The sequence below is a fragment of the Grus americana genome, chromosome 20 (genome assembly GCF_028858705.1).
Source record: "Grus americana isolate bGruAme1 chromosome 20, bGruAme1.mat, whole genome shotgun sequence".
NCBI classification, from domain to species: Eukaryota; Metazoa; Chordata; class Aves; order Gruiformes; family Gruidae; genus Grus; species Grus americana.
This window is the reverse complement of record NC_072871.1, coordinates 6,306,057-6,331,331: the sequence shown is the minus strand read 5'-3', so window position 1 is coordinate 6,331,331 and position 25,275 is coordinate 6,306,057. Positions and strand designations below refer to the sequence as shown.

General features: G+C 52.4%; 1 protein-coding gene across 2 annotated transcripts in view; it reads right to left on the bottom strand.

The window, feature by feature from the left end:
* Nucleotides 1-2,830: 2,830 nt before the first annotated feature.
* Nucleotides 2,831-25,275, bottom strand: part of PTPA (protein phosphatase 2 phosphatase activator) — a 28,635-nt gene continuing 6,190 nt past the window's right edge. For both annotated transcript variants that reach the window (XM_054849249.1, XM_054849250.1), the window contains exons 4-10: nt 22,028-22,153; nt 21,146-21,263; nt 19,508-19,607; nt 18,310-18,434; nt 17,732-17,832; nt 13,138-13,245; nt 2,831-7,570 (exon numbers count right to left, since the gene is read on the bottom strand). In XM_054849249.1, coding sequence (XP_054705224.1) covers nt 7,496-7,570; nt 13,138-13,245; nt 17,732-17,832; nt 18,310-18,434; nt 19,508-19,607; nt 21,146-21,263; nt 22,028-22,153 — 753 coding nt within the window. In that variant the 3' untranslated portion in view covers nt 2,831-7,495. The remainder of the gene's footprint in view (nt 7,571-13,137; nt 13,246-17,731; nt 17,833-18,309; nt 18,435-19,507; nt 19,608-21,145; nt 21,264-22,027; nt 22,154-25,275) is intronic.

The window sequence follows — 25,275 nt, the reverse complement described above, 5'->3', positions numbered from 1 at the left end:
GTTTTGGGGCTGCGCACCCCAAATAGGAACCTGCTCCTGCTCCTAAACCATTTGCAGATGGGGTGCCGGGGCGCTCAGGATTCGGGGATATTCCTACGAACTCCCCCCTAGCAGAGAGCCAGGGTTTGTCGGGTGCGCAGCTCGGGGAGCGGTGTTTCAGAAACTCACCGTTTCATTTGGTTTGGTGCTGGAGAGCAAACACCAGCTCAGAATACGTGTGTGAAGTGATGGGCTTCGCTCTCATCAGCCCCATGCTGGTGTAAGTCAAGGGCAAGCTTTGCAGACAGCTTCCAGCAGGACTCGGGTCGGGATGCAGGATGGACCCGTGCAGGGGCAAAGCAGCACCCTCCGTGTGGTCCTACAGATGCCACAGAAGCCTGGAGGACTCTCAGGGCCAGGGGACAACCCCCACGTCCAGGCTCCACTGCCGCTCTCCTCCATCGCCAGTCCTCTCCCAGCAAAGGCCATGCCTGTGGTCCCCGCAGCACCACAAACAGCCCGGCCCTTCCGCCCCTCTACCAACCAGAAGGCAAGAACGTGGTTAAAAAGCCCCAAAAGCCGGGACACGAACATCCCAGGCTCTGCGGTGCTGTGCGCTGGGCTCGGTCCTCCGGCTCAGTGACAAGAAGAGATAAGGGGGAGGACTGAGCCTTCAGTTTGTCCCCCCGGAGCTACTGCTGGATTAACTCAGCCTACCGTTGTTTAAGGAGCATTTACATGCAGAGCTCCTTCAGCTTGGCCCTCTGTTGCCTGCCGGGTTAGGCAATGCCTCTGGCTTATACCTTGGCTCGGGATCTGTTGACTCTGGAAAATCCCCAGGTTTTGGAGCACATCTATTAAAACAAGCAGCGCTGCGGTCGTCCAGGCTCTTCTCCTTCTCCCATGGACCACGGCGACCACATGCTCCAGTCCAGTGTGAGAAACGGCGGAGCCGACCACCAGCCGGGGCGGATCAGGGGTTCCTGGCATGGTGCTTCTAACGGGGCACCATCTCCGCAGCCTTGCTGCTGCTTTATTTGTCCCACGGTCCTCCAACACCAACGGGCAGCGAGCGGAGCATCCCAGAGATGCACGTTCGGGACAGGCAGGGTGGGGGGGTGCAACCAAAGGCTGGCAGCTCCAGCAAGAGCAACACGTGAAAACACTGCAAGATGGAGGAAACCTGGTCCCTCTGACCCCAACTTCAAATTTATCTTTTTTTTTTTTTTTTTTTTTAATCTTTGGTTGCAGTAAACAGGACCACACCACCAGGCTGGGCTGAGTGGAAACACGAGGAGCTGCTAGAAGTCGTGAGATGCTCCGGCTGGGCAACGCAACGTGCAGAGAAGCCAATCTATGACCCAGCTCCTGGGATTTCATGTTACTGATGTATTTATGTCACCTCATGCCCAGATTTACTGGGTTTATAAAGCAGGACAGTGCTTTTATTCTTGTCCCCAGGTGGGAAACCAAGGTGGTGTCCTTAGTTAAGGTTACAGCGGGGGTCTGCGGGAGAGTGGGCAACCGAACCCAGATCTGAATCCATCCAAACCAGTGGGCAGCTCTCTCATGTATATGCAATTTATGTTTAACTCTCTCCCCAGGGACTCATCTCCCATCTTCCCCCTTTAATTATAAAAATTAGTAGGTTTGAGATATATTTGAGGGGTTTTCTTTTCCTGTGTTGACAAAGCGCAATACTTGATGACTCTAACCCCAAATTCTCTGTGACACAGATACCCTGGCAATTATAAAATACTTCCAAGCTCGCTCCATAAACCCCTTTGCTGTTGCTATTAGTATGCATTAACATTTTATTGGTGTTACAGGATGAAACATCCAGTCTTGCAGCTCCAGTGGGCTTGGGGATTTCCAGCATCCTGCAATATGTATCCGTGCAGAGGAAATTAAAATGTGGATGGATCAGCAAGATACAGTCAAATCCTCTACAGTAATTTGGAGAAGACTAAACTCCGGTGCTAGTGGAGCATATTCCAAGCTATCTAATAGAGAGCTGATGATCTCTGTAACAGCCTTTTTGTAAGTTTTATTCTTGCCTACAAGGGAATTTTTTCAAAGGGGATATGTAATACCTAAACTAATATTTTTAAAGGTATATGCTCTGAACATGGAAAAGTAAGACCCTTTGCCAAGCAGCCGCTTTCAGTGATCAGCCACTACCCAATAAAAGAATATGCTCCAGTATCTTACAATCTAGCTGGAATTTCTTTCTAACCATCACAACAGTCAATTTTATATCGTTTGTAGCCATTATAGGACATATCGGCTCAGGAATATTGGCATGCTTTGCTCTTTTAGCAACAGTACAACATATATTTCCTTTAGCAGCATTACCACTTGAAACCCAAAATGTCGTGTCTCCATGAAGGCTGTAGAAGCGCAGTGCTGGTGTACCTCATTAATTCCGCACACATGAAGCGCTCTACAGCTACACAACTATTCACCAGGCTGGGGTCCAGCACTGTAGACCTCACCGTCTCCAAAAAAACTGTTTCCACACATAGGACTGGGAGGAATTCATGTCACAATAGTTAATTTGGGTACCTTGACTTGCAGTCTGCTTGGGTTCATCTCTCCCAGCTGTCTCAGAAACAGAAGAACTGATAAAGAACTGCTCCTCTGCTTTCTCTCTCTCCTCCATTTATAGGCTCAGCAAATCCTTGAGCACATCCTTAATCTATTTTTATAAAAGGAAGCCAATATGTGCTCAGGAGGAGTTAACCACGCACCTTGGTGCCCGCTGGATCGGGGCCCCACTGCGCTGTTCGCGCAAGACCCCACTCCTGTTTCCATGGGTTTGCGCACACAGAGCATTAAGGAGCCCAAATTCTGATTAGGGATTTCGATGTTATTTATTATCAGTGTTACAGTTGCAACTGGGAACATAGGGAGTGATTCGTTCCAATTTTAGCGACAACTGTATTTACGCCCTGCGTAGAGCCGGCCGATGTAGACATTCCCAAGCCCAGGCTTTTTATAGCAAGCAGAAGCACCCACTCCACCCCCTCAAAAGCCTTTTCTAACCTCCGAAGCCTGTTCACAGCCTTGTGCTCTTCAGAACGAGCATACCTCCAAGCTGAAGATGCCCGTCACGGTTCAGCCCTTGCTAAATCTGACGTGGAGGCAGCCCTTTTTCAATTTGGCTCATCCTAGTTTGAAGTTTGGCACGATTTTTACAAGATCGGTCCAGGGAAAGATTTATCTGTCCCAAGGACGCTCAAGGAGTTTGTTCCGATGTCAATGGGAAGAGTGCTCATCCACTGAAGGGGAAGCAATGTTAAAGGATGAAGATCTCTCCTCTTGGCTATTAGAGCATGAAATGACCTCCAAAAGCCGTGTTAAATTCTACATCTGAGCAGGAAAGTCCTTGTTGAAGCAGCAACGAGATCCCCGTGAGCTTCTCAACCGTAGAAGGTTCCCACCGGCACGTTGGCAGAGGGAGAGTTCAGGTTACGTTAGCAGTTATTGTTAACCACCAATTCCACCTTCTCACACCCATTTCTGCCTCCTTCCCTCTCTCAGGAAGTCAACGCAGTTGCAGGGACACAGCACGGCGTCCAGGTTCCACACCAGTTCCTCGGGGTACGAAACACGGCTTCATCCTGGGAACTGCCAGCTCAGATTTTGCTGCTCAACAAACAGCGGGGACTTTTTTGTTTATTTAATAGCAGGAACCCAGCACTACGTAATGGAACTGAGCCGCACACCAGAACAAGTTAATACAGCAACAATGGCATGAAACAGTTCTATTTTATTCTTTTACTACTATCGCCACACGAGGCTGCTTCTCCTAACTCTTACTTCATTTATTACTAGCTGCCGTGAACGATCATTTATAAAGGAGGGCTGCGAAGAAAGAGACGGGGGAAGGTTGATGACGATTTGCAAAACACGCCCCGTGTAAAGGGAACAGCTGTTAAACAGAAACACATACCGGCCTACGTATTGCAACCCCGAAGGATCCAGTTCTGAAAAATGAATTTAAAAAACCTGGCTTGGTCAGTGGGCTGAGCGGGAAGATGGTGAGAAACCCACACTACTTCTGCTTCCCCTTCACTGTGCGTCATGTTCGCCAAGGGACACATTCAAGACGAATTCAAGTGCCTTCAAAGAAAACATCTGTGATCCAAGCTGACATTTCTGCTCACCATCCATCCCTCCACGCTGCCGCCACTTTTAGCAACATGCACTCGCACAGTTGGCCTGTGTTGACGGAGAAGATATAACCCAGTGACAAGAAAACTAGCATTTGCTAAGCACATCTATGCTAGCTCCAACCGCTCCTGAGAAGGTCCCAGGTATAATTTCCTACATAAATCCAACAAAGCTGCTGAGCTAAACTGATGCTGGAAGTCCTGAGTCAGCCCCTACAGCAGGACAGGAAAAACATCAGAAGAAAAAGGTTCCAGTTCTCACCCTGCCTCAGAAACAAGGCTCAAACGCCCTTTGGTTGCGAAAGTCTCTGATCTTCAAGAGGTATTTGCTGGCCTGGGAACAGGCTTTGCACATCACCTACCCGCCAAATCCAAGCTGGGAGAGGGGTTGGACGTAGCGAAGAAGTTAAATAAATAAATAAAACATACTACATGACAGAAAGACACCTAGGAAGGATACAAAGACAGACTGGATACACTTGCTTCATGCAGTTAAATAACGAGTCAATTTTGGTGCAAGAGATCAACCACCGACACGGCAAAGCCTCTTCCCTGCGCCGGAGGCTCCAGCCATGGGCTTCGCTGGCTCTGCTCCCAAAGTGGCAGCAAACCCCAGTCCAAGAGAGACCAACACAGTCACCAGTGCAAAACACAGAGACTTTAATTAAAACCACAAGGTGGGAGGAGGTGGGGGAGTGCTGCTTCAGACACCGAGCAGCGCTGGGTGCTGCTACGTGCGTGGACCCTCCAGGAGAGGAGCAGAGCCCCGAGAACTGGTGATGGACATCGGTGGGAGTCAGAGGAAGGCAAGCAGCCGACTGCCACATGATGCAGGCACATCCCAAGCCGGCTGATAAGACTCAGACAAGAGTTAGCTGCTTGAAGTCCAAAAGTCCCTAGCAGGAAGGATGTGAAGACTCAGGCAAGCAAGCAAGAGAATTCTGCATGAGCCAACCTCCTCGGCAGGTCCCAAGCTCAGGGACATGGTCCCCAGGGAGCAGCGGCTGCAGGGGAAGGAAGTGTCTCCCCACCCCTTTTTGGTGCTGTAGTTGACATTCTTGGTGTCCCTTCCATGCATGGATACCAACATCTCCATCCATCCTTTTGCATGGAAGCCCCATTGCCATAAGATGACCAGGAGAGATGTGTTCCCAACCCTTGGGCGGCTTTGGGAAACCACGGACTTTAGCTCAGTCATTGCTGGCCAGATGCTACACAGCCAGTTAAAGCAAGGTGGCACTTGCCAAAAGCCACATAGCAAGGTGAGGGGACATGGGTGCAGCTGCCTGGGGTCTCCGCTCCAGGTGCCGGCTGCTAAACTGCTCCACAGGAGATGGACTCAAGTCCCGGCAAGCACACAGATCTCCAGCACTGCTCCCAGATTGGATCCGTTTGGAAAGCCAAAACACACATCCCCGTTTAGGAGTAACACAAGGCTGAAATCCAGTCTTCCATTTTCTTTTACAATGCAGGTTTATAGAGTTGCTTCAGGCAGGTCAGAAGATCCTTGCCCCCTCCCGCCCAGGGCCGAGCCAGGAGCAGACAGGACAGCAGCACCGCTAGAAAGCTCTGCTTTAGCTCTGCCGATACCTGCATTTCACTGCCTCCTCATTTAGACTCTTTTCTTGCTCTCCCTCCCCTGAGCACCCATGACAACCTTTATAAGAGGGAGTCAGTAGGTCTGGCAAAAAGAAAATTACGGAAAAAAAAATAAATTCACCAGTGAGCATTTTTTGCCTTTTCCCTTAACAGTAAAGTGGTGCAGCAGTGAAAGCTGAGCAGCCTGGCTGGGGGCAGCCCCACCGCCCCCTGCACGGGCTGCGGGAGCGCCAGAGAAAGGATCCTTGCTGCCCCCAACCCCTAGCAAACACCAGAGCAGAGCCCTGTCCCCCCCCCACCCAGCTTGGGAACCTCAAGAAGAAACGTCCCTGCTCCAGCTGCAAAGTTGCGGACCACCTTGGTCAAGACCTGTGGACACGACAGCTCATCTCAAACCCAGCACCAGCCGTTTCTGCCCTCCTAGAGATGCTGCTGGTACCACCCGGACCACGTCCCCATTCATTCACCTGCCTTGGAGACACCACCGCTGGTGGCACTGGAAGTGTGGTCCCTCTGCCCGAAGTCCAGCACAGCAACACCAGCAGGGAATGACAAAGGGAAAGAGCTTTCTGCAGGTATAACCCACTGTCCTGGGCTATTTACGCTTTTTCTTTCCAGCACAGGTATATAAATGCACGTACAGCTGCATGCTTGCCCCCCCCCCACCCCATGCTGCCTTTGCTCCCTAAAAGAGCCGGGGAACATGCTGCTTCGTGGGGAAATCCCTTTGCTATGGGGCTGTCACTACAATTTATGGCCAAGCAGTAGCAACCACAGTCACCTTGTGCCACTGAGGCCAGCCCAGCCCCGGGGCAGCAAAGCACAGAGGGGGAAACGGGGAGTGCAGAGGGCAGGTTGGACCCAGCAACGAACGTGTGTGAACATGTGAGGTTTTGTGCCCATTAAGAAGGAGCCTGAGCAGGCGCCACTCGAGCGATGTCTTTGCATAGCTGTTCCCACAGAGCCGGGTCCCTCCGGGGACCTTATCTCCGGCTCCAGAGCCAGCTCAGACCCCCGCAGCCCAGAAGGTTCCCAGCTTCACCCGAGAGAAGAGGCGGTGGTGGGAAAGGAAGACCCAGGGAACCTCACAGAAGAGATGGAGGGAGGAGGGAGGAGGCTTTCCTTACCCAGAGTAAGGGAGAGATGGCACCCTGGGCTTCCAGCAACCCACAGACCTTCCCTACAACTTCCTTTACCCGTTTCAGACCCCCCCGTGCAAGCAGAGGTGGCTGCCTACAGGCACGTGCAGACTCACACCTCACTCCTTGCAGTGGTTTCCCAAACCAAACAGCAACAGGAAACTTCAATGAAATTCAAAAGGGAAACTGCAGTTACCACTGCCCAACACATACACACGTGCCTTCCTCCCCCTCCACGCCCCCCTCCTCCCAGGAAGGGAAGCAGAGGGCCTTTGCTGCAAGGCAGCCCCTGCTCAAACCCCGTTCACATGCCCAGCGCCGTACGCAGCAGTCGCACTGCCCGTGGACGCAACGGAGCGGAGAAGCACAGCCCTGGCTTGGTTGCTGGCGAGACATCCCCATGCTGGGGACGTGCAGGAGGAGCCGCTCCGAGGTCCCGTCTCCTGCGCAAGGCCGACGAGGGCTTTGGATCTGCAGTTGCCGATGAGGATGTGCAGGAATGAATGGGCTGTGTGTAACGGGCAAGGTGATGAGGAAGGGGTGAGGGGAGGAGGAAGAGCGTCGTGCTATGCCTCCGCTGCCTCGACTCCTCCCGCGGCCTCCTTAGGACATCACAGGCTGGATGGGGAGCAGGCTGCCGAACTTAAAGTGCTGGATCACAGGAAACTTCTCCAGGCACTGCAGGAGGAGAGATAAAGAGGAGTCAATTCAGGAGACATTTCCACCTTACACATGCAGCCAGAGCTACATCCTGCCTCCGGGGTCAGGAGGCAGCGAGCTTGGGGCCACTCGGCTCAGCTGCAGGCAGAGGGATCAGTCCCACATCTCCCCCCCACATTCCCGTCAGGCTCCTCGGCCCAGTAACGTTTCATATCCCCATCCCCTTCCCTTCAGCCAGAGCCTTTTGCTCAGATGAAACCAGGACAGCAGAAGAGGCATGTTTATGTCAGCAGCTTTCTCTCTCACCACCACCTCTCATTGCTCGAGCTGATCTCTTTGAAGAGCTTCACCCTACAAACCCTTTGAGAACTGCAGAAACTCCCTGGGAAGAGCCTCTCCCTCCCCAGAATGGTGCCCATGCTCCAGGCTCAAGGCACTGCCCAAACTGCGTTCTGGATTCTCAGGTCTTTGACAGACAAGCACCACTGATTTTGCCGCCATCGTTTAAGACGTGATCCTATTCCCAACGACCCCTTGCCCCCGAAATTCCCACTCCCCTTGCAGAATAAGGGCAGGGGGAGCTTGGATCACAGATCAGTCATACATGTCCACTATAAGGCAGCTTAGCTCAGAGCTGCTTCGTCAAGCTAAGACCAGGCTCTGCATAGGGAGAGCTGGGCTGCGAGGGCAGAACCCCTTCTGCTCACCATCCCACCAGGGCAGGAAGGCCAGCTACTGTGGTCAATAACCGCGTCAAAGTTTGCCAGCACTCGCCTGGCAGAGCTTCTCAGAGCTCTGGGTTTTTTGAGTCATTGCAGACTCAGACTGCCCAAAACTCACAGAGAGCACAGAGCAGACTCACCTCCAGACACACAGACCTCAGCAGTACGTGCACACCAACCCAGCAGCTGCATCTACACTAACATTGCCTGTGTTAGTTGTGAGCGGTTGTGCTAAACAAGGGCTGGAGACAACCTCACTGTGCTGCAATGGAGACTCATTTACCAGGGCACCTGGGGACATGGCTAGTGAGATGGTGGCCATCTCCTTGCTGCAGGCAGAGGGGCAAGTTCTTCCCTCCCTAGATAGGATGTGAAGAGGAGAAAAAAAAAAACCCGTGTCCTGTGTCTTGGGAGGAAAGCCTTTCCCATGTACACAGCCAAGGTCTGCTGATGGGAGTCATATTCTCCAGGAGATGTGAAGTACATACAACCAAAGCACAGCAGCCACCAACCAACTGGAATCCATCCAGTCCCAGCAATTCCTTGGCACAACCAGCACCTGCTCAGAGCCAGGCTGGATGGGATGCTGCACTAGGCAGGCACCTGGCTCCCCACAAACTGCAGACACAGCAGCAGGAGGGTGTCAAGGCCACACTGGCTCCTGCCTGCAACCAGCAGCCTCCCAGGCAGATCTTGAGGACAAGATGCATGGCTCATTCCTCCAGGCATTTCTTCAAAGCACAATTCCTTCCTACCAAAGGGAGGCAAGAGCCACATCATAGTTACAACTCTCCTTTCCATAGGAAGGAGCCTTGTGCCCTCCACGGGGCCAAGCTGAACCCACTGCAGCAGGGGAGATCCCGGCTCTGGGGACGGGGAGGAAGCGTGTGCTGCAGACAGCTCTTCACCTCAAACAGGGCACAGGCAGCAGCAGGCAGCCTGCCCTCGTCCTGTTGTCATGGGCAAGCAGGAGGGTTTGTGCTCAGAAACCCAGGCCTACGGTAATCCCTTTGGAGGCAGAGGTCAGACAACTGGTTTTGGCACAACTGAACTGCTCGCAAGTACACTGGAGCCAAAGCGAGTTTGGAAGCGGTGAAAGTACAGCACGGCTGTATCCACTCCTGGGGAATAACAGCCATGCGGAAAACCACAAGCCTCCATGGCAAGGCACCAGGGAGAAAGAAGTCCTGCGACCATCAGGGCACATCACCTTCAGAGCTTCCTAACGCGTGGGATGCTCAGAGCTGCTGCCATCTCCCAGCACAGCCACTTAGACAAACCCTCAGAGGAAGCAGGGCTAGATAGCAGTGACATAAGGGAAGAAAAGAGAGAAATTAGTATTGAAGATGTTGACAGCTAGAAACGTCACCCCAACTAGCTCCAAGAAGTCCCACAGAAGACCAGACTGGTTTGGGCTCTGGATGAAGAGACTTGACCACCAGTGGGAAGAATGAGTATCCATTCCACTTAACACACTGACAGCCCAAGAAACAGGACCCTCCTTGCATTGCTTGTGGGTGACACTGACGTAGCTAACAGTAGCCCAATGGAGGGACAGGTGTATTTTCTTCTTGCCATCATCTTCATCACGCTGAAGGCCTGCTCAGGACTCAACTGGGGAGTAGAAACATGCTTTAGGTCCAACCTTTAAAGATGGAACTAGGACTAGATTAGTTACAATGGAAAGTATTTCCCGACTGACTGCAGCAGAGAAGGAAAGGTCAGGAGACTCAAAAGCAGGCTCAGGGGAAAAACATCAAGGCTGCTGCTTTAACCACACTCTATTCTGTCGACTTCTTCACTCGCCTTTGATGGAGAGAATAAGAAAAGCCCTTGCACTTCCAAGTGAACACATCTTCACCCATTATATTTATATTAAAATAGACACATTTGAGATTTCATAAACACACAGAGCTGAAGACACATTGTCTGCTGTCTAGTGCCCATCCACAGACCCTGCAGCAAGTACCCTGGAGTGCCTGGATGCAGACTAGAGCTCCCAGCCACATGGATGCACCGGAGCTTTCTGATGGCTGTTTAAAATCATCCCACAGAGGGGACAGAGCAGAGACAAAGCATCCAGAGTGCTTTTTAAATGAATCAGGTCTGGGGACTGCCCCACTCCTACCAAGCGAGAGCAGGTTGCCGTTGAGCATTTGATTCCTCCTGGTCTGCTTCTAGCAAGTGACCCCATCGCCGTGCTGCCGCCTCCACTCAAAACCCAGTCACGGTCAGCGCCGCCTGGCACCGAGCACTTCTCAGCCACCCCAGACATGTTAAGGAGCTGGAGCCTCCATCCAAGTGTCTGATTTCACCTGATCTAATTGCGACAGGTGATCAGAGGGGCAGGAGAAGGGAGAGAATAAAAAAAAAAGGGGGGGGAAATCTTGCTCTCACCTTAGCCAGTCAGACAAAAAGCAACACCATAACCCAAAACCTTCCCTCTCTTTACTATCACGCGCTCTGAGCTCTGCCACAGAAGCTGCCTGCCTTAAGACCCATGTCAGCACTTGGGGGCTGTTGGCTCACTTAGCCACTATCAACATTAGCATAACTGGGGCAAGACTGCAATGGTGAAAGCTACACAGCTGGGTACATTGAGCAGAAATCTGCTTCGGGAGCCAGCAGCAAACAGACAAGATCTTTAGCAGCGACTGCGGGTGCCTAGCCTGAAACACCCAGGATTCAGTTTTCAAAGGATGAAGCCTCAGCGACTCCTGAATATTGTGTCCTTCCCAGAAAATCAGAGAGATCCTCTAGTTGCAAATGTTGGTAAAAGCTGCATGGCCAGGCACACCGTAACTGAAAGCTCTCCCAGCCACACTGCCGTGTTCATGCTCCTCATCTCCCAAGCCAGGCAGGAACCGGCTAAGCCAGTAGTGGGGTGGAAGAATCCCCAGAGCAGATATAAAGAACCAGTGAGGACTCCTCAGCAGGAATCTCCCTCTCCTCTGCCCATCCAGGTGAACACAGGCACCATGCAGTGCGAGGAGAAAACGCTGCTGCATGAGGATCGTGTGCTTAGGAATACTCATTTAAGATCTAAAAACATTCTTTGAGGAAAAAACTAAATTTAAAGCACTTTGGTTGACTCAATGTTTTCTACACCTTAGCCTAAATTTGTGTCCTTACCCTTTCTAGCAGCTTTTGCATTCTCCCTTTGACACAGCTACACCTCTAGATATTTCTAGAAACCCACCAGTACCAGATTCAGCATTTCCACACAGAACGTCATCTGTTATTCAAAATAGACCAAGGCCTCCAGAAAAGATCATGTCTCGGGTACACCTAGAAGAGTCAGAGAATCTCCCACTCTCTAGAGATCCCTGAGCTGCACTGTCCCCAGCAGGCCAGGTAGATCTGCCAGCACACGGCAGCCCCGAGCCATCAGTGGACATGCACGTTGCACCCTGGGCACATCACTGCCAAGCTCCTCTGGCAATGTTCATGGTGCATGAGGTAGGGGCAACCATATGGCACATTTGGGGCACCAGGTGGGGTACCTGAGGTGCCAGGGGGAATACCCTAATAGTGTGGGAAGGAACTAGTCCAAAGGAAAGCGAGGACCAAGGCTAGGCTCTTGGTTTTAGGGGACCCATGTTTCACTTTAACAGTGCTCCCAGTGGCGGGGTCCTCCTTCCAGACCGCCCGCCCCGTTCTCACACTAGAGCCTCCAGCTCAGGGTTTCCCAGCCAGCAGCATCTCCAGGCCCTGTGACAGAGCTGTGAGCCGGGGGAGTCCCGGAGGGGCAACCCAGGGGCACCCCTCCGAGGAGCAGCCGGCAGAGGGGGTCGACCCCCAGCCTCCCTTCTCCTCTTTGGAGGCCTGGAGGAAAGCTGAGCTGGAGGCGGAAGGAGCCAGCAGGCCTGGGAGTGACACCTCGCAGATTAGAGAGGTATGTGGCCTGGAACCTAAACACAGGATGTGCAGTGCAGAGGAAGGGCTGGGGGAGGGAGCTCGCTCGGCACAGTTAACCCCTTTGTGCACTGGGCCCGAGCGGAGCTGCCCGCCGAGCCTCTGCCGTATGTCCCAGCAACAGGAGCCTGGGTGACTTGAGCAGAGATCACAGGGTACTCCTTCAAGCCCCACTGGTCTCTCCAGGTGCACCAGGCAGCTGTGCCACCCCTTCTCCTCCAGCATCTTTAGCACAGCCAGTGCCTCCCTGCAGAGCCGGCACAGTCCCATCCTTCCCAGAAAGGGATGCCGCCTGTCGGCTGTTCCCTCCGGAGGCACAGATGTGGCGGTTCCTGTCCTGCTTCCTCAAGCTCAGGGTTAGCTTGAGCAGGAAGGAGAGATAAGGGAGAGCCAAAACCGTCCGGTTCCCCAGGTCAGGGTTCGCCAGGAAAGCCTGCTGGGGCAGCGCCAGCAGAGCCCTGGCCGGTGGAGGGCTGCCAAGCCGGGGAGGTAGCTGTGGCCTCGCTGGTCTGGCACACTGCACAGACGGGACTCAGAGAGGGGAGATCAGTAGGAAGTGTTCAGTCTGCTCTAGGGCTCTTGAAACATGGGATGATAATTTAAATTAAGTCTCCTCTGGCTGGTAAAATAGCAGTGTGGGGATCAGAAGGACAGGCAGGTCAAGACATTGGCCCTAATTTGGAGACCTGCAACTTGCACTATGGGAAGACAAATGGCAAAAGTCACGTCTGCAAGGAACGGCTGTTTGGGATTGGTTTTGGGGCAAACATTAGGTAGGCAGGAGTCTCCTCCTAGCCAGCAGCACCTGAACAGCCAAGGGGTCCCAAACCACATTTAGCATGGGGTAGCAACCAGCTGTGATGGGGCCCCCATGCCAAGGAGCAGCAGAAGAGGAGAGCTGACCCACGGTGTGGGGCCAAGCAGCCTCCCCCTGCCCACAGCGCTCACCTCTGCCTTGTACATGCGGATGAGGCCCTGGTTGACCTTGGACCAAGAGGGCACGGCGCTGATGTTCCAGAGCTGGTTGGAGTGCTCAGCAAAGGGGCCCGTCTTCATCTGAAAGAGACCCGAGAGCAGCGCTGAGGGAGCCAGGCCAGCCAGGAAGCTCGTGCACCAGCAGTGACTCACGCTCACACTCTCTCCAAGCAAACATTCCCACCAAGCCCTGTGACCCACGCACCAGCCACCTCACTGCGCCTTCCCTCCCTCCCTCCCGCTGCAGCCACATCACATGAAGCCATGGCAATCCAGCTCCCCCCGCTTCCCCGATAAAATTAAGCTTTTTCCTGCCACGCTTTCCTAATCAAACCTCCCTCTGCACACCTCCCTTTTAATGACTGCATTAAAAAAGCCCCACGTAAGTCCCGTTCTCCCCCCCAACAGAGCTTGGCTCAATGCTGTTCCTATTCTACCCAGAAACCTCCCAGTGCAACACTGCTGGGCTTTCCAAGAAAATGACTCATTCTCCATTCAGATCAACAACAAGCAGCAGCGACAACCGCCGCTGCCTTCCCTGAATACAGAGGGCAGCACAGGTTGGCATCAGCTCTGGTGTCCGCAGCCCACTCCACACCTGCCTCTAGCAAAGGAGGGCTCGGGGGGAGGCAGGAGTGGAGGGGACGTGCTCCAGTCCCACTCTTCAAACCAGCTCCAGAGCTGCGAGTTGCTAGCTTGCAGCAGATGCTTTAAATTTTTTTAATTTTATTTAATACTTTTTTATATTCCAATGTTTCTCCTCCCAGGGCAAGGGGTTTGGAGGAGGGAGGAAGCTGCAATCAGGGACAGTTGCATGTAGATTCCCTGGGTAGTTGTCTCTCCTTCTCCTCCATGAACAAAAACAGACCCTCGGGGAGAAAAAGAAATACAACGCAGCCACTCTGACTGAGCACAGTTCCCATGACATCAGAAACCACAAGGCCGAAGCTCACGCTAAAAAGGAGCGTGGGGAGAGAGGAATCTCTTGGACTCCCGTTCTCAACTCAGGGCTCAAACAACTAACCCCTTCCCTCCATGCATGCACAGGCCTGGAGCAAGGGTGGGAAAAGAGCCTCCAAAACCACCTCTCTGCCCACTGTAAAAGCAAGCAAGGCCGATCAATTTGCTTTGGGAAATTGCTGCTGCCCTTCTGCAAGGTCTCTGTGGCACCAGCCTGCAGCAGAGAAAGAAAGAGGGAAAGGAGGGGGGGGACACCCAAAAAAACCCAACTGCTTGGAGGAAGTGTTTCAAACCTGCTGACCCCAGGGCTGGAGCAGCGGGGGAAGCAGGTCTGTAGTTTTGCCCACTGCCAGGAGAGCGCAGACACATCCCCACTTCCCCTCGGCGGTTCTCGTGAGCTGGGAATGACAGATGAGCCACTCAGCCATTCCCGCTCCCCTCCGCCACGCGTGCTTTCCTTGCGGATACAAGATGAAACGCGCAGATACACAAAGCACAACGTTACCCGACAGAGCCGGCGCGTTATTAAACACGAGGATTTGGCACCAGTGGGTACCCGAGTTAAAGGCTGCTGCGGAGCTCAGCACCAGGCGGTTCGCTCAAAGCATCCCCCCTCAAACAGGAGATTCGCCTGTGTGCATTTCGACGGCAAACCTTCCTCCAGCATCACCGCCCTTCGCAGAGGGGCACAGCTTGTATTAGCCACCACCACCGCGTTTTGCTTCTCCCCCCTTCCCAAGCCAGAGTGAGCGTGCCGGAGAGCGCAGAAGAGGCGAGCACAGCTGGCCGGCCCCACGCTCATGCCTGGCACAGCCACCATCGCGGCCCTCCTCACCCAGGGAGCCCGGCAAGGGACGGCTTGGCTACGGTTTCAAACCGGGGAGAGAAAAATAAGGGGAATGAGGGAGGAAAAAAAACAAAAAAAATCATCTCCTTCCAGCCACAAAGGGCGAAGAGGGAGAGCCGGGGGGGAGAGCAAGAGGCAGCGAGCGCGCTGCAGTCCCGCAGTGACCCCAGGGGAACGGAGTGAGTCAGAGCAGCCATATTGAGCAGGAAATTACTCACAGACGCGGCGTTCCTGCCTCTCAGTTCCCAAGAGAATCGGCCTTTTGTAAATGGTTCCTCTGTCAGTGCCGGGGGGAGGGGGACGGCTGAGGCCGTGCTTTCCTGTCAGCTCCTTCCCTTCCAGCCGAAACCCGAGCCCTCCCTTCCCAAATCTCCAAATTTAGAAGCCAGATTGAAGCCGAAATTCCTCCTGCCTTTGGAGGAGCATCTGCACTGTTACACTGCAACAGCCGGAGCGTACCTGGCACCCCTCTTCTGTACAAACACACACGGCCCTGCCATCGCTGCCGTCCACAGCCCCTAGTGCAGCAGGCACCGCAGAGGTGCTCCTAAACCCTCCTCATCCTCACACCTACAGGTACCACATGCGCCCCGCAGGCAAGTCGGAAGCAGGGGGATGGCTCTGAGTCCCAGCTGGCTCCGTAAACCTCACCCTACTCAAGAACCATGCGTTCAGGTCCAAAAACACTCCGCAGATTTCCCAACAGCCGGCCAGCTTATGCAAGGCTCGTTGCTGTAAGGAGGATGTCTCAGTGGGTTCAGCCTGGACATCATCTCACTGCTACTTTAAGAGCCTGAGGTTTAAATATACACGTGGCAAACACCACGACAGTGTATATTCATATCCCTGAAACGTCACCCAGGGGCTGAGAAAAATACCTGCTCAAGAGAATATTCTCCTGGTTGAAAGAAAACAACCTACCTCGGTTGTAGCTTGCTGAAACAAAACCTGCTCTCATGTCGGTAAGATGTACCAGACCCACTATGGGAACTGTTGTGGTGTTTGCTAAGTGTTTAACACCTTTAAAGGAGAGCTGTTTCCAGCTGGAAAGCTCAGAAGAAAATAATATCATTCATTTATTTAAGTCTATAATCCCTTCTATCTCTTCCCTGCTATTTTGTTTTGCTGTTGATTTTGGAGAGAAAGCATTTGGAGGCACTTGGGGCTGTCTCAGCCCCCCCTAGTGGCAGTTACAGCCTTCCCAGGCATTCGGGAGAGAAAAAACAAATTTTAAAAGCAAAATTTTTACAAAAAATGAAGAGCGCTTGCATGAAGAATTGAAAATGCCATGCGCTTGATAATCCAAGTTGTTGCCATCCCTTAGCGGCTCACGCCAGCAGGGCCCGAGCAGAGGGCTCCTTGCCACCAGGTGGCACTGAGGAACGCAGCAGAAACACTGAATTCCATGATTCTCAACAAATGTGCGGAAAAAGAAGTGAAATCGCTTATTTTAAAAGCCTACTAAAAAGCTAACTTTCTGCAGGCAAAAGCAGAGTGACCTGAAGCAGCAGTATGGTGCTGCGTATTTTCAACTTTACACGTCATCTGTGCACTGCAGAATTTTCTACATACATCTCGAGAGATCTATGTTTTCATGTTTTTAACAGGTTAGTGCACCATCTGGGTATTACAGAGGACCAAATTAAAATAATTCTTAGAGCATCTTGGCTCCTGATTTCCTGTCCTCATCCTGATCTCTTTCGCCAGTGCCTCTCTACTGCCCCTGGTATGATTTATCTCTGCATTAAGGGTTAAACCCTGTGAGGTGCAAAGTACCAACAAACCCTACTAGACGCAGCAGGACTGGACACAGCATCTCCTGGGGTTTGGGCCAAAGGCTCCTATGAAAATTTCCTACATGAAAGGCTAAGTTCATATTCTGTAACCTCCCCTCACATCTAATCACTAAATTAGAGGGGCGAGGCGGCGGGGGGGGGAAGCAAACAGAACAAAGGGGAAGAACCGCACTCTGTCCTTCAAAATTAATCCCATCGCCAGAGACAAGAAATCCCTCACCACAACAGAGTGTGTGGTTCTTGCTCTCCCTGCCCAGACCGTGCAGCAAGGGGGATGGTAGGAACACGGCCAGATCATCCACTGCGGCTGAGGGCAGAAAGCCGTGAGCTCCCTCGCTGAGAAACACTGCCCATGGTCAGCAACACGCTGAATATCACCAGTTCCTCACGCAAGGGCCCCACAGTGCTTGAGCAGAAATGGGATCGCGCTGCCAGATGGGCGAGACTCAGCACCATCTCTGCTCTAGATCGTCTGCAAATAAGGCGCATTTAGTGGGCAACTCTTTTGGTAGAATCTGGAGGAGATCAAGCTGCACAGAGGTTTGGGAGCGTGCCCTAAGCAAGGAGAGGCCCAGGGCCTGCCAGGCAGCACCCAAGGGCTGGAGGGAAGGGAGGTTATCTTGGCAAGCCCAGTTGTTCTGCAGCTCCTACATCTTCCTAGCGTACTTGTAGGCACCAGTCTTCTCCGTCCAAGTTCCCACTGACTGATCCAAGGTTATTTGTTTGCTTTTGTTACAGCTCCCTTCGACTGCAATCCACAGCCCATCTAGCTTAATTATACTTTACTCTCAACATCCCTGTCTCAACCCATTCAAAGAGAACACCTCAGACATGCAACAATGGCTCATCCGCACAGTTCCATGAGAGCAAACAAACAAGCAAAGGAGGAAGAGAAAACCACAGCCAGAGCCAGCTATCTAATGTCAAGAGAACTTCCCTGTGGGGCAAACCTTCCAGTCCTCACCTCTGTAATGAAGAGGATACACTCCAGGAACATGAAGTCCTTATGGTTTTCGTTTACCACCTTCTCATCAACAAAGTGTCGAGGCTCCAGATTTGGATGGTCTAAAAAGAGTAAGAGACAATAGGAAGTAACCTGTACGGCACCCCTCTTCTGAGATCAAGTTCAATCAGGTCTTGTCCTGCCCCTCTTCCAGAGGAAACACAATCCTCCCATCAGAGTTCTTCAGAAGTCAGCACAGAGCTGCTCCCTTCCATCTCATCTCCCACTCCAGTGCCTCAGCAGTGAGGGCACCTGATAAACTCCCCAGGGCAGAAAAATGTGTTTTCTAGCACCAAAACCAAGACTCTCCTTTTAAAAAGCTTGTAGTCAAGGAAGCTTTCCATCTCCCAACCTAAGCAACTAGCTTTATTTGGAAAGCTGAGAAAAAAAAATCCAAGCCCCAAGCAAACTCTTCTACTGTATTATAGACAAATTTGGCATATTTGAATTTAAAAGTCAGTCCCAAGTCCCATCATCTTTGCAACCTAGACAGACGGGGCAGGGGGCAGGCTGGGACACGAGAAGATTTTTATTAGTACCTATCAGCTGGGAACTGCCCCATATGAAAGGTAGAAATTGGAAGTCATCCAAGCCCCACACGCCCTGGCTGCCAGCAGGTTCCATCCTGTAGGTCTTCTGAAGTTTTCGCATCACTTCTAGGTACCTGAGACCAAAGAGAGAAAGAAGGGTTAAGACAAGGCCATCTTCTGACTTACATGAGGACAAGAATAACCAGTTTGGAGAAGGACACAACCTTTATCACTTGCAAGTAGGACCCCCACATACATCACAGTACATAGAATATATATTTAGCTCCTTTGCCACAGAAAGCAGCCTGACGGTACGTATAGCAGCAAATACCAGCACCTTTTAAAATGCCAGTGCAGATCTCTCCCTACCCCCGCTATTATTTGAAAACATTGATACTTCACTCTCCTTCAACAACTTCCAAAAGAGCTCAGAAAACTTTCCACCTTACAGCAACCGCTACTTCCACTTTCCAGGTGGAAAATTAAAGCTGGAAGTACTGTTAAAGGAAATTGTTTCCATGCCACCAAACAGTGATACAGCTGGGATTAGATCTCTGGACTCCAAACACCCGTTCCACCAGTTTCATCACTACCAACTCTACCTCCTGGGCTGGAAACACATCTAGAGGAGCAGTGGAGGCTGTCGGTTTCATTGATTTTTTTTTTATGCCTGAAGAGATGTTAGATCCTCCGATCAGATATTCCCGTCTATGACAAAGCACAGAGCTTCACCCACATACCTCTGTGGAGCTCAATAACTCATGTTCAGCTAAAGTTCACTTTCCAGAAAGACACCCAGCCTCTATCAGACAAGGTGCTGTCACCCCTTTTGGAGATAGATGCCATGGGTCACTGTACAATCCATTAAAAAGTACAGTTGCCTCCTGATTTTGTCTACAGTTTTCCCACTCTGTCCTTCTTCCCTAGGCCTGCAAGTCCTTCAGCACTCAGGCTCTCTAATTATGCACACACCTTCGTAGAAGCCCTTGATTTGCTCAGCTCGCCCCCCAGGAGAAGGCTCTTACAATTTCTAACTCCCAAATGGGTACAGATCAGTGCAAGAAAGGGGACACAATCAGTCCAGACTACAGGAGGAGTCTGGTGTAGAGAACAGGCAGTAACTTCTCACATATCTCAAACAGCTGGAAGCGGACACTGTCAGGGATCTGCCCTCAATGCTTCCAGCCTTCTCCTTCCATTTCCTCACCTGTTAAATACTTTGAAGACGATGGCCATCTGGTCATCCACTCTGAGCACACCGATTTTGCAGAGGCAGCAAAGAAAGGCTGCAAATGCAGCTTCATGCCCTGGAGTTAAAAAGACATGAAGAGATGTGACACAGGTGTCTCTGGTCCCCAGGACCTTTCTGTGGGCACCACAACGGCTCTTCAGAAATCACAGCAGTCCCAGTCCTGTCTCAAGAGCCCCAACCCTATCAGCCCTATCAACGCCATGAGCTGACAATATTTCATCCCCAGGCAGCACCCACCCAAAGTATACCTTCTAGACATTCGTAAGGTGATTATTAACTTCGAGAAAAGAAGTTCTTGAGGAAAAACAGCTCCAGGAAAAACACTGGTCATGCTGGAAGTAAAGCAGGGCCTTTCCCAGGAGCTTGGGACAGCAGGGGAAGTGGAGCACTGCAGAGCTATCTGCACAGGGGATGCGAGAGAACCTCACATCTGCAAGTAAACAGATTTCCTCCTGCTTCAAAAATATCTCTGTGTTGGAAGGATGCAGATCCCATGACGCTGCTGGGAACAGTCCGTCCCAGAAGGTACTAGGATCTCAGGCTGAGCCCCTGCAGCTTGGTTCTCCAGCAAGGAAAAGAAACAACCAGCAAATGGAGAAATGTGTTTTAGTGGAAGGGACCACGGAAGAAGGGAGAGTACGAGATCAGCAGTACGAGATCCATGCTATGAAGAAGGACAGCTCCCAGTGTAGGAACAAAGTGCAGCTATGGTCCAGCCACTGTGAGCTAGGATATGGGCCTCTGGCTTGGGACACACAGGAGGGGAGGAAAGGCTGAATTTCCTTGCCTGAGTTGACAAAAACCCAGCCAGCGGGTCCCTTTCCAAAGACAATATCTCCCCCTGGTGCTGGCAAGCTGCAGCTCTCCTGGCAAGCACTGCACAGCCTCCAGCTCTTCATCCTTTTACCCACGCCACGTCCTCCTCTTCCTCTCCCTGACCAGATCCAAAGTCATGTTTCCTTGCAGCCACAGTGTCCTGCTCTCCTGTCCTTCAGTGAGGACACCTGTCCTCCAGCCAGAGGAGCAGAGCATGTAGACGATTCTGGATTTAGATCTAACTGAAGCCAGTGTGGTTACTGAAATGCAGGTTGAAATATCTCCTTAGGCGCAAACCCTTCTACCTTTGGATTTTAAAGTTCCTCTGTAAGCAGTGATGTCACTTCTAGGGACTACCAAACCTCAAGACACCTCCCACTGAACATGAATTTGGTTCCCACTCTACTTCCAATTCAAGGAATTATGTTTTATCCCTCTAAGCTGCCTGTTGCAGATCAGCAGGTGTGGGACTGCTGTACGTGGTGAAGTAGCTCCTACAGCTTATCCCAGAAGGGCTCGCACAGCTTGGTTCACATTTCCTCGGATGAAACACGAAAAGGGTGTCATAGCTCTAGCACAGCCCTGCTGCCAGCCCCAGCTCTCTCAGTCATGGCCCACACTGGACAGAGGGGTGAGAAGGCTCTAGAAGGCAGGTGTTCGCACCAAGCTGGCACTAAAAAACAGTGACAGTAACATATTTAAATAAATGCAGCACCAGGCTTCAAAGGGTCACTACCCGAGGAAGTCAAGCCTCAACCAGCACGCATGCCTGGGTACCTGTGCCATAGTCAATGCGGGTGGAGTTCCCCATGGATTCCTTCAGGTACACAGCCACTTCTGGTGCAGCATCAGCCAAATGCTTGGGGATCACTGTTGCCACCAACTTTTCTGCTTCCTGAAAGACATAAAAGACTCCCTCGAGTGAGTGCGGATCTGTCACAGTCCCCAGGAGCAAAGCACCCTCTGCTCAGACACTGCTGCAGAGGGGGAGCTGGAACAGTGCACTCCTACAATGGCCAGAGCCAGCATGACAGAAGAGCAAATTCTCCTGTTGAAGAAGTCATCTCCAGAAATGGAGCAGTTCAGGGAGAGCTTGTCCTGACACTTATCCAGGCCACACCTATCCTGTAGGAAAAATAAGCTTCACCATCTAAGTACATCAACCCAGTTACCCACCGAATCATCTCCAGGACAAAAGCATTAATAGAGCAGCAGACCTCTTGCAAGCTCATTGCTGTTGGGAATGTGCCTGTGCCACCTCCAGAGCTCAGTGCAGGGCAAGTGCTCTGAGCTGAAGGAAGTCGAGCAGTTTCACAACCTTCCTCTGATTTTGTGTCACTCATCAGCTAGCAGACACAGTGGGTAGTTAGAAAGCAAAGGAGTTCCTTGGGCTTGGAGGGCTCTTGTGGCTCATCCAGGACTGGAGACTCAGCCAAGAGCATTTATGTGGACCATATGCTCTCCTAAGAGGAGAGGACAGCATCAGATCAGGAGTAAGTGATGCATATCAAGAGGTGGATCCTTCACAGCTTATCTGAGCAATTCCTCTGTAGGCTGCTTGGCTGCCGCACAATGATGGAGCCGTTCTGCTGTCCCTGCTGGGCACGCTGCCCTTCTGTAGGAGCTGCAGGTAACACTACACGTGAAAGACATACTCACCTGGTCTAGTTTGGCATACCAGGTCCTGAAGGCTTTGTTCCCAAAGCGAGAAGGTTGATCCACTGGTGGGGTTTCATCGATCCATCTGTCAAGAGTGTTCAGAAGAGCCACCAGCTTTTCAATGGGCTACAGAGACAAAGAAGATGAGGGGTCATGGTGACATAAACCAGAGCAGTCCCTGAGGCTCCAACGTCTCTGCCCTGGCTTGGAGTCATTAAAGCCCACGCCATCCTTCTCAAGGGTGGCAAGCAGAACTGGGATGTGCCAACCCTCCCCGAAATGCAGAGGGGCTGGGAAAACCGTCCCTCCCCATAGCAGATCAGCCCAGTACAAAGCCCAGCCTTAAGGCAGGATCTCCACTCGCCCACACAGCCTTTCATGAGCTGTAACAGCACTATGCTCTAAGACCTCTGGGAGAAGAGCTCCAGCAAGCTCCTTGCTGAAGGGCATACAGGACTGAGCAGCAGGGAAGCGCTACACAATTCAGGGATCTCCAACACAAAACTCAGGCTCTGCATCTTGAGTGTCCTGCATCCCCCATGGGATACAGCACAGCGCCTACCATACGCCCTCACCAGTGGCTGATGATGTGATTTAGAGGCTCTTCTCAAGGCATCTAATCTCTGTCCTGAAGTGTCTCCTAGGAGCCAGGATTAGCAGTGATGGCGTTAGCGTTTGTACAGCACCCAGTGCGGCAGGGCCTAACCGCAAGTCAACCTTCTCAGCATGATTCCTGTTGCTTCAAAGTCGTACCAGCCAGACTGCCACGGCAGCTCCCACCCAGGGATACCCAGTGCACATGGCAAAACACAACCTACCCAGGGGAAGCGGCAGCCTCGTTTGCCCACCAGTGGTCTCATCAGAGCAAGCATGGGAAGCTCTTGGCTCTCAGAGAAACATCTCAATACAAACACAAGGCTGACAGGAAGACAAACTCAACAGCAAGACAACAGAGCCATCTTTCTTACACGCAGTGCTGGAAGGAGAAAGTGGGGAACCTGTGTAGGATGCATGAGAGTGACCGGAGGAGGCACTGCTGTGGCCACGAAGGAAATGAAAAGAGGTGTAATAGGTGATACAGCACAACATCTCAAGCCGTACTGTTAGGACCAGGGCTGGCCAATGCACACAGCCTCCTCCCTGCCTTGCCCGTACAGCTGGGGAACAGCTACACCCCACACACCAAGAGGCAACACCATAGGCACAACTTTAGGCAGCTCCAAAACAGTTTCAGGAGGCTCTGCCGACAACTGGTCAAGCCTGTCAGAGGGTCTGGGATTCTCCTCGCCTGACTGCAAGCAGCCAGAGAGCCGTCAGCCACCATAGCAGCTGGCCAGGCCCCAGGCAATGTAGGCTCCTCTGCCTCAAGAGGGGATTCCTCCTTCAAGGGGACAAAGAGGACAGCAGAAGCAGCGGCTGGTTTGACTTTGCTGGAGGCATCGACCGTGTGAAGCCGGCTGGTCTCCTGGGCTGTGGTTCAATTCTTCACGCTGCCTGCCGGGAGGACGAGGAAACAGCCGAGCCCAGCAAGTTTCTAGCCCTTGAAGTGCCACTTGAAGTGGGTGGGTGGAGAGACAGGCATGGCAGAGCCATGCTGCTGCTGAACCAACTGCAGATCACTCCCCATGCCCTCTGCTCCCACGAGGAAGGGTCTCAGCACAGACACAGCCTCCCACAGACAGTGGCTCCTCAGGAGCCCAGGACATGGTGGGATCAGCCAGCGGGATCAGGCAGGGGAGGGATTCGCCCACCCCACAGGACCTTGACACTTGGCCACTAAGCCAGGGTAGAGGACAAGACCTGAGCACACCAGGAACACAAAAGACCCAAGTGCCAAGGGACATGGTGGGCCAGAAGCTCCGGGTGAGGTTGCCAGCTGCAGCCACCCACAGGCCAGTGCCCCAGACTCGCATGGACCGAGGCAGCATGACCCCTCTGCTTCAGCTCCCTGCTGCCCAAAACGCTGCAGAAACCCAGCATCTCCCCACAGCACCGGGCCAGGTTTGGACTCAGCTCTACTCCTTCCTGGCTATTGCATTCCCCTCCAATTAAGCAGCAGCATCCCCAGCACTGGGTTGCATTAAATAATTAAATCGTGCTGGTGATTTATCCGCCGGCACCAGCAGCTCATTACGAGCAGCCATCGTATTTCAAACCCCTCTCAGCGAGCACTCAGTGCTGCCTGGATAAATGGCTGGCAAGGACCGGCTCCTTCCCCCTCCCCGGATCTGCCCGCAGGCCTTGGGGAGCGCGAGAGTCAAACCTCCCCTTCCCCACTCGCTTGCTTTAAAGGGATTAAAAAGCCCAGCCCCACTGAACACAGGAGAGCAGGACCCAGCTGCCGACTCAGCCATGCCAATAAATAATTAAAGAGATGCAGCTCGTTTTGGGCTCAAGGCCCTTTGAAAAGGGGGTTACTAAAAGAAGCAGCTTCCCATTGTCCAGCAGAGGAAACTTGTACATCCAGGGCTGACCCCAGTGGGGGAGAAGGAGGGGAAGAGCAGAGCTTACGGGAACACAACCATCAGCACCACTGCAGCCTTGTTTTGCCTGGCTGGGTTTTTAAGCTCTATTTTTGCTTTACCTTTCCAGTGATCAAAGCAAGGGCAGCCTCCCCCCTCGCTCTCCTTGCTCTTCTCGTTGTGCTGATTTTGCATCCCCTTGACCCTGAGTCTGCCACCAGTCCCAAAGGCAAACCACAGAGCCTCCTACAGAGCAGAGACCTGTCAGCATCTCTCAAGAGCAGAGGCCAGGCAGATGGAGGTGCTGAGAAGGCATCACGGCAGCCAGAGCTGCTTGTGGGGACCAAGCCTGCCCCTGTGGGCAAATTGAGCACTGTCGGAGGGGGGAGCTGCTAAAATGGGGGCATTTGCTGCTTCCCTCACTTCCCTCCTGAAACCAGAACAAGCCACAAGGCCAGCCAGTTTCCCCCAGTGCAGTGGGCTGTTTGAAGGGAAGGTCTGCTCCTTGCATGGCCAAAATTAACCTCCTCCTTGCTGCACTGCTCCTCTGATCAAAGTCACAGCTTTGAAAAACTGCTCCAGGCTGCAGCCCCAGCAGTCACCGCACAGATCCCCATGTGAAAAGCACTCCCTCCAGGAGGAGAAGGCAGGTCACAGCCTATCAGTCACACAACCTTTTGCCAGACATAGTGTCTACGTCACAGTCCTAAACAACAGCTCAACTATCGCTACTTGTCAGATGCCTCCAGCAAAACCTCAGACAGCTCCATGCAATTTTTTCAGTAA